We start from the raw sequence: 14,658 nt of genomic DNA, 5'->3' as shown, positions 1-14,658 counted from the left end.
TGGGGTGACATACCAGAGCCTCCCTTTAGAGACATCTAGTTGCCTTTGAATATGTAGTAGGCATTCATAGAACAACGTTCTTGTTGGCAAAATAGTAAAACAATTAAATTTAAATTTTAAACTATGACCCGAGGATTGGCAATTCAGGGACTGCTGGCCACACTTCAGGATGCAATGTCAGTGAGTCTATCCGGCGCTTTCAAGGTGTCCTTCTCTCACTTAGGGAGCAAATGGTGCCAGGCACTGTGCAGAGGGTCTGGAGAAACAGAGTGAACCAGGGAGTGACAAGACAGTCGAGCCCTGCTAGGGAGTTACAGATTTGACTTTCCTGGGAAGAGCTGCCTGCAAAGAAGTGGAGTTGGTATATTTAATGTTTAGCGAGACTAGCATCATCGCTAGGGAAAAGGGAAAGAAAACAGCTCAAAATGAACGTGCATGTGATTCTGAGGTCTTGACAGCCACGGCAGGGACATAGGATTTATTTTGTGTGTGACAGGGAAGCACTGGAAGTTTGAAGTGGACAGATGCGCATATCTGTAAACTGACCAATTTTGGGGAGAACTGATTTAGGGTGATGCTAGGGATGGTGGTAGCACAGGGTTATAGCATCTGCCGGCTTGAATTCTAGCTTTGAAAAAAAAATCAAGCGACCTCCACAGGAGCAGGTACAAGGGAACAACCGCTGAGGGAGCAGGCCCTAGCCAGAGACCTCTGTGGGTTCAGGTGCAAGGCAGGAAGCTCCGAGAGCAGGCCCAGGCCAGGGACATCTACATAAAAGGCCTGAGCCAGCGACCTCTGCTGGAGCAGACTTGAGGCAGCCACGTCCACAGGAACGGGTATAAGGAAGCGACCACCTAGGGAGCAGACATGAGTCAGCTATGTCCCTGAGAAGGCATAAGGTAGCTAGCTACCTCAATGGAAGCAGCCCCAAGCAAGCAACCTCCTTGGAGGCATGTGGACCGACCACGGGTATTGCAGAGTAACCCCCAGGAGTGCTAAATGACCTCCAGGAACACAGAGCGACTTCCAGGAACACCAAGTGACCTCTGGGATAACTGGAACCATGGCCCTGACTGCACCATGAGGAGCAACCATCTGAGCCTGGATCCACTGGCACCTGGAAGACTGGTCACCAGAGAAACAGCCCCAACAGCATCAACTAGAGGAAAAGATGGTAAGAACACTCTCAACACCACAAAGAGCAACACAACACCAATAAAAACTAGTGACCCTACAACAGCAAGACTTAAACAACCAAATATAGATGAAGCAGAAGAAAATGATCTAAGAAAAATAACTTTAGGAGAATGTTTGAGGCCCTTAAAGAGGAAATGAAAAATTCCCTCAAAGAAATGGAGAAAAAAGACAAACAAAAAATGAAAGAAATCAACAAATCCCTTAAAAAAACAATAAAAAGCAATCAAACAGATGAAAGAAACTATTCAAGACTTAAAAAACAAAATAGAGGGGGCTGGAGAGATGGCTCAGAGGTTAAGAGCATTGCCTGCTCTTCCAAAGGTCCTGAGTTCAATTCCCAGCAACCACATGGTGGCTCACAACCATCTGTAATGGGGTCTGGTGCCCTCTTCTGGCCTGCAGGCATACACATAGACAGAATATTGTATACATAATAAATAAATAAATATTTAAAAAAATAGAGACAATAAAAAACACAAATCGAGGGAATTATGAAAGCAGAAATTATGAGAAAATGACCAGGAACCATAAATACAAACATAAACAGCAGAATACAGGAGATGGAAGAGAGAATCTCAACCGCTGAAGACACGATAGAGGAAATAGACCCATCAATCAAAGAAGACATTAAATCTGACAAAAGGTTAACACAAAATATCCAGGAAATATGGAATACCATGAAAAGACCAAACCTAAGAATAATAGATATAGAAGAAGGAGAAGACAAAATAAAAAACACAGAAAATATATTTAACAAAATCACAGAAGGAAACTTTCCCAACCTAAAGAAAGATATGCATATGAAGATAAAAGAAGCTCACAGAACACCAAATAGACTGGATCAAAAAATACAAAACAAAACAAAAAACCCTCCCCTTGCCACATAATAATCAAAACACTAAACAAACAGAATAAAGAAAGAATATTAAGAGCAGCAAAGGAAAAAGGCCAAGTAACATATAAAGGCAGACCTATCAGAATTACACCTGACTTCTCAATGGTAACAAAGAAAGCCAGAAGGTCCTGGTCAAGCATTATGCAGACATTAAGAGACCATGGATACCAGCCCAGACTACTATATCCAGCAAAACTTTCAATTACCATAGATGGACAAAACAAGATATTCCATGACAGAATCATATTTAACCAATACCTAGCCACAAACCCAGCCCTACACAAAGTACTAGAAGGAAAACTCCAACCCAAGGAAATTGGCTACATCCACAAAAACACAGACAATTGATGTTCTCACAGCGACAAATGCCAAAGAAGGGAAAAACACACATAATAATAACACCAACAATGAAAACTAAAACAGGAGTTAACAATCACTGGACATTAATATCCCTTAATATAAATGGACTCAACTCACCTATAAAAAAAGACACAGGCTAACAGATTGGATATGAAAACAGAATCCATTTATCTGCTACATACAGGAAACACACCTCAACCTCAAAGACAGACACTGCCTAAGAATAAAGGGTTGGGAAAATTTTTTCAATCAAATGGATCTAAGAAACAAGCTGGTGTAGCTATACTAATGTCTACCAAAATAGGCTTCAAACTAAAATTAATCAAAAGAGACAAAGAAGTACATTTCATAGTAGTCACAGGGAAAATCCATCAAGAGGAATTCTCAATACCGAACATCTATGCCCCAAATACAAGCACACCCGCATTGGTAAAAGAAACACTTCTAAAACTTAAATCACACGTTAAACCACACACACTAAGAGTGGGAGATGTCAACACCACACTCTCATCACTGGACAGGTCTGCCAGACAGAAAATTAACAGAGAAATAAGGGAATTCATAGATGTTATGACTCAAGTGGACTTAACAGACATCTATAGAACATTCCATCCAAACGTAAAAGAATATACCTCTACTCAGCACCTCATAGAACCTTCTCAAAAACTGACACATACTAGGTAGCAAAGCAAACCTCAATAGATACAAAAAAAATTGGAATAACCCCATGTATCTTATCGGATCACCATGGCTTAAAACTAAAATCAACAGTAACACTAATTCCAGAAAGCCCACAAACACATGGAAATTAAACAATGCTCACCTGAATAATCAATAGGTCAAGGAAGAAATAAAGGAAGAAATTAAAGATTCCTAAAATTCAATGAGCACACAACATACCCAAATTTATGGGACACTATGAAAGCACTATTAAGAGGAAAGTTCATAGCACTAAATGCCTACATAAAGAAGCTGGATTTATGCCTACATGAATCCCACACTGGTGAGTTAACAGAACATTTGAAAACTCTAGAACAAAAATAAGCAAACTCACCCAGGAGGACTAGATGGAAGAAAGTAATCAAATTGAGAGCTGAAATCAACAAAATAGAAACAAAGAAAAAACACAAATAATCAATGCGACAAAGAGTTGGTTCTTCGAGAAAATCAACAAAATAGACAAACCTTTATCCAAATTTACCAAAAGGCAGAGAGAGAATATCCAAATTAACAAAATTAGAAATAAAAAGGAAGACATAACAACAGACATGGAGGAAATTCAGAGAATCATTAGGCCATATTTTGAAAACCTGTACTCCACAAAATTGGAAAACTTAAAGGAAATGGACAACTTTCTGGATGAATATCACTTACCAAATTAAATCAAGACCAGATAAGCTAATTAAATAGACCTATGACTGCTAAAGAAATAGAAACAGTCATCAAAAGTCTCCCAACCAAAGGAAGTCCAGGACCAGATGGTTTCAGTGCAGAATTCTACAAGATTTTCAAAGAAGAACTAATACCAATACTCTTCAAATTGTTCCACACAATAGAAACAGAAGAAATATTGGCAAACTTCTTTTATGAAGATACAATTACCCTGATACAAAAAACCACACAAAGACGTTACTAAGAAAGAGAATTACAGACCAATCTCACTCATGGACGTTGATGCAAAAATACCCAATAAAATACTGGCAAACCGAATCCAAGAACACATCAGAAAAATCATCCACCATGATTAAGTTGGCTTCATCCCAGAGATGTAGGGATGGTTCAACATATGAAAATCTGCCAATGTAATCTACCATATAAAAAAACTAAAAAAAAAAAAGCCACATGATTATCTCATTAGATGCTGAAAGAGCCTTCGATAAAATACAACATCCCTTCATGCTAAAGGTCTTGGAGAGAGCAGATATATAAGGAATATACCTAAACATAATAAAGGCAATATACAGCAAGTCAACAGCTAACATCAAACTAAATGGAGAAAAAACTCAAAGCAATGCCACTAAAATCAGGTACAAGACAAGATTGTCCACTCTCTCCATATTTATTCAATATAGTTCTTGATGTTCTAGCTAGAGCAATAAGACAACAAAAGGAGATCAAGGAGATACAAATTGGAAAAGAAGTCAGGCTCTTACTACTTGCTGATGATATGATAGTTTACATAAGCGACCCCAAAAATTCTACCAAGGAACTTCTACAACTCATAAACACCTTTAATAATGTAGCAGGATATAAGGCTAACTCAAAAAAAAAAAAATCAGTAGCCCTCCTTTACACAGATGATAAATGGGCTGAGAAAGAAATCAGAGAAACATCACCCTTCAAAATAGCCACAAATAGCATAAAACATCTTGGAGTAACTCTAATCAAATAAGTCGAAGACCTGTGTGACAAGAACTTTAAATCGTTGAAGAAAGAAATTGAAGAAAACATCAGAAAATGGAAAGATCTCGCTTGCTCTTGGGTAGGTAGAATTAACATAGTAAAAATGGCAATCTTACCAAAAGCAATCTACAGATTCAATGCAATGCCCAGCAAAATCCCAGCAAAATTCTTCACAGACCTTGAAAGCAATATCAACTTCATATGGAAAAGCAAAAAACCCAGGATAGCCAAAACAATCCTGTACAATAAAGGAACTTCTGGAGGCATCACAGTTCCTGACTTCAAAGTCTATTACAGAGCTACAGTACTGAAAACAGCCTGGTGTTGGCATAAAAACAGACAGGAGGACCAATGGAACCGAATAGAAGGCCTGGATATCAATCCACACATCTTCGAACACCTGATTTTTAACAAGGAAGCAAAAAAAAAAAAATGTCAAATGGAAAAAAGAAAGCATATTCAACAAATGGTGCTGGCATAACTGGATATTAAGATGTAGAAGAATGAAAATAGATCCATATCTATCACCATGCACAAAACTCAAGTTCAAATAGATCAAAGACCTCAACATAAAGCTAACCACACTGAACCTCACAGAAGAGAAAGTGGGAAGTACACTTGAACGCATTGGCACAGGGAACCACTTCCTAAATATAACCCAGCAGCACAGACAATGAGAAAAACAATTAATAAATGGGACTTCCTAAAACTTAAAAGCTTCTGTAAAGCAAGGTCAACAAGACAAAATGACAGCCTACAGAATGGGAAAAGATCTTTACCAACCCCACATTGGACAGAGGGCTGATCTCCAAAATATACAAAAAACTCAAGAAATTGATCATTAAAGAACAAATAATTCAATAAAAATGGGGTACAGACTTAAACAGAGAAGTGTTTAAATGAATACAGTTTCTGTGTAATTATTTTGGGGGTTAAGCTAGCCAGGTGGCCGGGATGACCAAAGGGCCTGTGCTCCCTACAACAGAGTGACAGGCCTTCTCTCTCTCTTGAACAGACATGTGCTCAACTATGTTCATGGCAGCATTGTTTGTCATAGCCAGAATCTGGAAACAACCTAAATGCCCCTCGACTGAAGAATGGATAAAGAAAAATGTGGTACATTTTCATCATGGAGTACTACACAGCAGAAAAAAAAATAATGACATCTTGAGATTTGCAGACAAATGGATGGATATAGAAAACATCATATTGAGTAAGGTAACCAAGACCCAGAAAGACATATATCATATATACTCACTCATAAGTGGTTTTTCGACATATAGCAAAGAAAAACCAGCCTACAATTCTCAATCTCCGAGAACCTATACAATGAGGACCTGAAGAGAAACATACATAGATCCCCTTCCCTGTCTCACTCATCCCCTTTCTCCTGTCCTTGTCTCTTATTCCCTGCTCTCTGTCCCTCCAGAGCAAATAAATCTCTTTTATGCTGAGAACTTGGTCTTGGGTTCCTGAGCCTATACTTTTCCTTTCACCTTCCTCTAAGACGTTTGCTTTGTGAGCCTAGTGGTTCTTCTAGATGTTTGCAGGTTCTGCATAGCCTTTAGCACTAACTGTGTTAGGTGCTTTCCTCAGCGCCTTTATTATCTAACACAACCCAAAGCACTTAGGTTTGCACCACTAACAAATGAGGAAACAGGCATTAACATATGAAATGCCTTGAACATGGCCCCAGTAAGTGATGTAGGTGGAAACAGGATGTCATTCCTGTTGATGAAGAGAGGTGCAAAGGCAACCACACTGTCCTGCCCAGGCCAGCTTAGAAGAGACATGTCTAACAAAACTTGTGATAAAAGTAGTGAAATTTCTATTTATCTGATTTATCTGCTGGGGCTAGTGAAAGTCATTAGGGAATGAATACCTTTTGGGTTTCCTCCGTGTGTGTGTGTGTGTGTGTGTGTGTGTATACCTCTAAATAGGGCTAGAATGTAGTTGGTAGAGTGCTTCCATGAATAACAGCATTTGATACCCAGCACTGTGTAAACTGGGTGTGGTGGCAATATACTTGTAATTCACTCAGGAAGTAGAGGCTGAAGGACCAGAAGTTAAAGGTCTTCCTTGGCAACACAATGAGTTCAAAGTTCAGTCTGGATGAGACCCTCTCAACAATTAAAACAACTACAAACACAGTGTACTGACACCTTTGGCATAAAATCCACGAACCACCTGGCTCTAGCTAGGACTCCCTTACTAGCTTTACTTACTGTTTCCAGCTTTCACCTGGGCAACCCCTGTTTCTCACATGAACTTTTTGTCATTTGAATCCAGTCTAAGAATGAAAGGGGTTGAAAGAAACTGAAACTGTTCCCCTGCCTGCTCCCACTGTGAATTAAGGATATCCAAATGCATACTTATGTAGGACCAATTTGACTTCTTCAAGAGAATGGCTACTTCTTCCTCATTCCTAGCATTGGTTTGCAGAACCCAGTAACAAGATCTTTGTTGTAGTAGGGTCCAACATCTTCCTTTAGCTTCATCTCCTGTCACTTTGACTGCTATACACTCAAATCACCAACCTCTCAGAATTTCTTAGACTGCCAGGGGCCAGCCTCGACAAAAATACCTTTGTAGAGGCGTGGGGATTTAGAAATATAGTAAAGAATATGAAGATGTGAATGAAAATAATAAAACAGAAATATATAGGATAGTATTGAGAGGGAATTTTTCAGTAAATACTGAAAATTCACCGCCTTTAATTTCCAACTGCTTAAAATATCCCTAATCCCAAAAGGTAGGAGTAAGACAAATGACTGCATTAACATGCAGTCAAGGAAATGAACATAACAATTGAAAGTTATGGGCTACATTCATAGTTAAACATTTTGTTGCTAAAACGAAACAAGTCACTAAGTCACACTCATGCCCTAGACCAAAACATTCTGTAGGCAAACCTGTAAGGATTTCAGCCACATAAGGCTGATACTTCTGGGTTCTAGAGCCATGCACATGCAGACAAGCCCTCAGGCAGAAGTGCCTGAATGTTAAAGGGCCCAGCATGACCCATGTGTGCACATGTGTGGCTACATGCACCATGACTGAGCTAAGCCCATGAGTGAATGCATGGTTATATCCACTATGACTCAGCTAAGTCCTTGCATGAGCCCATCATCTGTGTCATCTGCATATGACCTAGTCATGCCAACCCCCTGTGCACATGTGCTAGGTAGCTTTTAAAAAGCTGGACGTGTGCCACACCTTCTTTATCCATTCTTCTGTTGAGGGGCACGTAGGTTGTTTCCAGGTTCTGGCTATTACAAATAGTGCTGCTATGAACATAGTTGAACAAATGCTTTTGTAGTATGATTGGGCATCTCTTGGGTATATTCCCAAGAGTGGAATTGCTAGGTCCCCAAGAGTTTTACTCAGCGGTAAAAAACAATGACATCTTGAATTTTGCATGCAAATGAATGGAAATAGAAAACACTTCACTGAGTGAGATAACCCAGACCCAAAAAGATGAATATAGTATGTACTCACTCATAAGTGAATTCTAGCCATAAATAAAGGTCATTGAGCCTATAATTCATGATCCTAGAGAAGCTAAATAAGAAGGTGAACCCAAAGAAAAACATATAGTTATCCTCCTGGATATTGGAAGTAGACAAGATAGCCAGGCAAAATTGTTGGGAGCACGGGGGTGGGGGAAAGGGGAGATAGGGAGAAAGAAGGGAGAAGGGGAGGTTGGGGAGAGCTTGGGGGAATGGGATGGTTGAGATAGAGGAAGGATGGATATGGGAGCAGGGAAGTAGATATCTTAATTAAGGGAGCCATTTTAGGGTTGGCAAGAGACTTGACTCTAGAGGGGTTCCCAGGTGCCCAAGGAGATGTTCCCAGCTTGTGCCTTGGGCAGCAGAGGAGAGGGTGCCTGAACTGGCCTTATCCTATAGCCACACTGTTGAATATCTTGCATATCATCATAGAATCTTCATCCGGCGATGGATGGAGATAGAGACAGAGACCCACATTGGAGCACTGGACTGAGCTCCCAAGGTCTAAATGAGGAGCAGATGGAGGGAGAACATGAGCAAGGAAGTCAGGACCGTGAGGGGTGCGTCCACCCACTGAGACTTGTGACTGATCTAATGGGAGCTCACCAAGGCCAGCTGAACTAGGTCTGAACAAGTATGTGATCAAACAGGACTCTCTGAATGTGGCTGACAATGAGGGCCGACTGAGAAGTCAAGGACAATGGCACTGGGTGGACTGGCTTTGTGGGAGCCTAGTCTGTTTGGATGCTCACCTTCCTAGACCTGGATGGAGGGGGACTTTGGACTTCCCACAGGGCAGGGAACCCTAACTTCTCTTAGGACTGGAGAGGGAGGGGGAGGGGGAGTGAGGGGAGTGGGAAGGAAATGGGAGGAGGTGGAATTTTTTTTAATAATAATTAAAAAAAAGCTGGACAGTGCCCCCCCCCCAGCACACAGATTCTCCAGGCCTATACACACCCCCTCTAATAAATTCCTAAGGGGAGAGGAGGGGGTTGTTGCTGTTCTGGTTTCTTTCTCACTGTGGAATCCCAAGTTATCTCCATAAAGGGAACTGGAACTTAGCTGGATCCTCAGACTCCTGTTTGAGGTAAGAACAATCTACTTCCCTCTTCTTGGAGTACAGGGTCTGGTTATTAGTCACACCTGTTGACAATAACCTTGGGAGAGCAAAACTCTCTGAACTATGTCTAGGTGGGACCTTTGTTTGAGGTAGAAGCACAATAACCTTGTAAGTCCCAACTCTTTGACCTTTGGTCAATGTGGAAATAAATAGATTCATAATTTTGGGCCTCCACACTAAATGTACTGGGTTCTCAGAGCCATCTTTCCATTATTTTTGTTGCTTTGCATCAGCTGGCTCATTCCCATGGACACCCTGAGCTAGGAGTTACTTGGCAGAGGGACCAGTTCTTCATTCTGGAACTCATGAAGCCGACCTAAGTATGAGTAGGAAGTGTTGCACTCCCATCATTCTTCCAGCTTGCAGCCTGGGGGACAAAACCAAGTCTGTGGTTTGTGGGGACAGACTGAGACATGCCAATTAGTGTAAACACAGGCAAGTGTACTACTTCAACTATGTCTTAAGGAGTCATCAATTGCTAGGGTACCTTTCTTCAGGTTCAAGAACCAGATGAAAGCCCCTTTAACAGTTAGATGTTGGAGATTGTTAGGGGGAACTGAGACCATCACTATCCCACAAAACTGATGTACTTTATATGTTTGTAATTATGAAATCCAATTTGCCCAAACAGGAAATTCAAATCACTCTAGACTCTTGTTCAAAGAGCCATATTTAACTAACTGCCATTCCCCTCTCTCCCCCGGATTTGTCTTATAATGGTTTTGATTCTTTATTCTTTTACCACATTGCCAAATTCTTAGCCTCTGGAGACTTAAAAAATGCTAACATTAATTTTGGTTTTCTGATCATATCTTGTAGGGGCAAAAGGTCCTTGTGCATACAGTTAAGTGCTAGAGAAGCCAAGAATACAGTTTCTCTCTCCAAAGGGAGGAACTATTTGGCTGTCCTGGAATGCTGGGAGGAAAATGTAGTTTACAATTGAGTAATCCTTTGGAACCTCTTGAGCCAGGCTCCACCTATATTCCCCAAAATATGATGTTGGTTTATCCCCAAACCTTGAGCATTATTTCTAGGCCATAAAACTAATCCGTATGAATGATGTCATTTGTACAACCTAAGTGACTTCTATGTCTTAGAAGCCAGGCCACATCCCGACCCTCACAGGCACTCCACCTTAGTCATTCTCCACAGACCTTTTGCTTGAGCACTGTTTGAGTCAACAGGCCCCATCTTTATGGAAGAAGCCCTATGGACTTCGTTACACGCTTCTATGTAAGCATGTCTTAAGCTTTGTTGTACTCACAGGACTGAGTTAATTACTATTAGAAAACCTTTTTTTTCCCCTCCAAAATCATGCTGCACTTAAATACGGCTAAAATAAATGAACTGGTGTCAGACTCAGAAGTTTGGGCCCAGCACTGGTGTTGAAGGGAGATGAATGGAGTTTCATTCGTGTCTCTTCATGAACAATTTTTCTGCCACCCAGAAAGCTTGCAGTGACCCCTCAAAATAACTATCTCATATTTAAGACTCAGTCAATATGCATTTAATAAAACAACTACTATCATGATCTATAAACTACTCCTGTGGTGGTTCTAAGTATGTTTTGAGTTGCAAAGGTTTTATTAATGTGCTGAATTCCTATGTCTATTAGCACCTTAGGGTTTCTATTGCTGTGATGAAACACTATGACCAAAGCAACTTGGAGAGGAAAGACTTTATTTGGTTTACATTTCCATATCACTGTTCATTATTGAAGAAAGTCAGGACAGAAAAATCAAACAGGGCAGGAACCTGGAGGCAGGAGGTAATGCAGAGGCCATGGAGAAGTACTGCCTGGTGGCTTGCTCAGCCTGGTTTCTTACAGAACCCAAGACCATCATCCCAGGGATGGTACCACCCATAATGGTTAGGTCCTGCCCCATCAATCACTAATTAGGAAATGTCCTACAAGCTTGTCTACAGCCCGATTTTATGGAAGAATTAATTAAGGTTCCCTCCTTAGATGACTTCAGTTTATGTTAAACTGACATAAAACTGTCCAGCAAATTAGTATTCAACCCACGTCTTTGAATTTCCATGACAGTCTAGTAAGACACAAAGACATACATTGATACTTAAGAATTTAAAGATTATATTTAAGTCACATTTTCATATAAATACAATCAGCTTATTCAACAACAGTTTAATGACTATTAGTTGAGAATTCAAACCAGCATGCTATGGCATTAAAATCATTAAAATATGCAGTTTATCTGCCACCCAATAGCAACTAGTCTACATTTTAGGAGATAAATCAATTCAGGGAAAGGGAAGAACTTAAAGGACAATAGGAGTTAGAGGTAGAGGAACATTCCAGAAAACCACCATAAGAAATAAAAGCATCTCCACAGCACATGTGACAGCAAAAAAAAACAAAAAACAAAAAACAAAAAACCCCACCCAACCAAACAACAACAACAAAAACAAAAAACAGTAACAACAAAAAAGCTAACCACAAATACTTACCTGAATCTTGCTTTTGGACATTTTATCTAATACAGATCCCACAGGCCTTCTAAATTCCAACTCTCTCATTTACCACATAAGGACACTGTGACCGGATGAAAGTGGGTGACTTGTTTAAGTTAATGGGGGGGTTATAACTACATACCAGATTTTTGGGCTATCCAGTTAAGTACTACCACATTTTCTATCCAGTGTGAAAACTCTGTGAGACCCAAATCAGAATTCCCAGTATGACACAATAGAGCTTATCTTCAGCCAAAGTCTTCAGCATTTGTGTATTAGATACAAACAAGACTGTACCATCTGAATGAAAGTGTTCATAGCTTTCATATGGTTACTCTGCTATGGTCTTATTATCTGATATGCTATGCTGTACTTCAACTAAAAGGTTCCCACATTAGTTATGGTTATTAAGCATCTACATTGATATGACATGATTATTATTAAAGAATTACTCAAGATGAGGGTGCCAATGACAACTCTCATGTATGAGTCCTCTGATGTCTTGTAAGGTTTGTACTCCTACTGAAGGCCTTCCCACATTCATTACACTGATAGGGCTTCTCTCCTGTGTGGATCCTCTGATGCACTATGAGGGATGAATTCTTAATGAAAGCTTTCCCACACTGGTCACATTCATAGGGTTTTTCACCAGTATGGATTCTTTGATGTTCAATAAGGTAGGCGCTTTGGCTGAAGGCCTTCCCGCATTCAGTGCACTCGTAAGGTTTCTCTCCAGTGTGTATCACCTGATGGACAGTCAGGGATGATCTCCCCGTGAAATGCTTTCCACACACCATGCACTCATAAGGCTTCTCACCAGTGTGAATTCTCCGGTGCTGAGTAAGAGAAGAATTCTTACTAAAAGCTTTGCCACACTGGTTACATTCGAAAGGTTTCATTCCAGAGTGAAGTCTCTGATGTTCTATAAGGTATGTGCTTTGACTAAATGATTTACCGCATTTGTTACATTTGTAGGGCTTTTCTCCAGTGTGATTTCGCTGGTGCAGAGTGAGCGTCGAGCTTTTACTAAAGGCCTTTCCACATTCGCTGCACTCGTAGGGCTTTTCCCCGGTGTGGCTTCTCTGGTGGACAATGAGATGCATGCTCTGACTGAAGGCTTTCCCACATTCCTTACATTCATAGGGTTTTTCCCCGGTGTGAGTTCTCTGATGCACTGTCAGATTCATGCTTTGTGTAAAAGCTTTCCCACAATCGCTACATTTGTAGGGCTTCTCCCCGGTATGAATCCTTTCATGTTGGACAAGGGATGAATTCTTACGAAAAGCTTTTCCACACTCTTTGCACTGATAAGGTTTCTCTCCAGTATGAGTTCTTTGATGCACAGTGAGGTTCATGCTCTGACTGAAGGCTTTCCCACACTCATTACATCTGTAGGGTTTTTCTCCTGTGTGAGTCCTTTGATGGACGGTGAGGGAGGAGCGTTCAATGAAGTGCTTGCCACACACATTGCATTTATAGGGTTTCTCCCCAGTGTGAATCCTCTGGTGCTTAAGCAGGGAGGAACTCTGGCTGAAGGTTTTCCTGCAGGCATCACATTCATATATTTTCTTCCCTATAAACATTCTTGGAGATTTCATTAACTCGGAAGATTGCTTGGAATCTTTTCCACGTGAATTCCAATTGTGAGGCCTTTTTGTCAAAGGAATGCTTTGCGGTGTATTAAGCATTGAACCCTCAATGGAACATTTTTCAGTTTTATTACCATCACATACCCTCTTCTCATTAAAGGTTTCCTTTTGGGTCACTGCCACTTGGCCCAGATATCTTTCCTGTTGCCTCTCTAGCCAACAAGAGGAGTCCCAGACAGACCCTAAAGCTGAATGCCAGAAATCTTCCTTTTCCATTATTGCCCCATAGGGCAAATTTTCAATAATGCTGGACTTTGGAGTTAACTCTTTGGTTTCAAGTCTTGTTTCCCAGCCTGAAAAAAAGTAAATAATTCAAATGCATATTGATTTCTGTGCTGAGTGACTAGAAACTACATAAAGGGGAATAAGAGAGTAAAGGTAGAATAACTTCAGACCTTTAAGAGATTTTGATAATATTTCTACAAGTCTTTAGTGAAATCAAAAGGTGAAGAATAGTATACTAGTCCACAGAAAACAGAAGAACTAATACAACTAGCTGGATAAACAGAGAGAAGGGGTGAGCTCATCCAGGAGGGATGGATAAACAGTGAATGCAGAACTAAGGAAAATACACAGAAGAGACAGGCTAGGGAAAGCAGACCAGAACAATGTGCTAATTTCCACACTGACAGAATCCAGAGACCCCTGGGAAGGGAATCTCAGTGAGGATTATCTAGATTGAGCTGAATGGTGGAGGACCATTCTGATTACATTAACTGATGTGAGAAGGCTCATATGGGCCTTCTCTTGGGCAGGGGATCCTGCATAAGAGGGACAGATACAAGCTGCCCACTAGCCTGCATGCATTCGCTGTTCTCTTCTGACTGTAGAGACATAGCTCCTTCAGTCGCCTTCCACTGTGACTTCTTCACCACGAATGGACTTTAACGTGAACTAGGAGTTAAATAAATACTTTCTCCCTTAAGTTGCTTTTGTCAGAGTATTTTATGACAGCAACAGAAAAAAACTAAAGCAGAAATTGGTACTCAGAAGTGGGGCCTCTAGTGTGTAAACCTGACCATGTCATTCTTATGCTTTTGGACCCATCTGTGA

At 40.6% G+C, this 14,658-nt stretch overlaps 1 protein-coding gene across 4 annotated transcripts in view; it reads right to left on the bottom strand.

The window, feature by feature from the left end:
• Nucleotides 1-11,147: 11,147 nt before the first annotated feature.
• The window catches only part of Zfp2 (ZFP2 zinc finger protein), a 29,015-nt gene continuing 25,504 nt past the window's right edge, over nucleotides 11,148-14,658 (bottom strand). For 2 of the 4 annotated variants that reach the window (XM_085694903.2, XM_048451717.3), the window contains one exon: nucleotides 11,148-13,898. In XM_085694903.2, the coding sequence (XP_085551029.2) occupies nucleotides 12,436-13,898 (1,463 nt within the window). In that variant the 3' untranslated portion in view covers nucleotides 11,148-12,435. The remainder of the gene's footprint in view (nucleotides 13,899-14,658) is intronic. The other 2 variants (XM_087910676.1, XM_087910675.1) reach the window with 1 other exon arrangement.

The sequence above is a fragment of the Myodes glareolus genome, chromosome 9 (assembly GCF_982192425.1).
Source record: "Myodes glareolus chromosome 9, mMyoGla1.1, whole genome shotgun sequence".
Classification (NCBI taxonomy): domain Eukaryota; kingdom Metazoa; phylum Chordata; class Mammalia; order Rodentia; family Cricetidae; genus Myodes; species Myodes glareolus.
The sequence above is the reverse complement of the archived record's forward strand: the minus strand, read 5'-3'. Positions and strand labels throughout refer to the sequence as shown.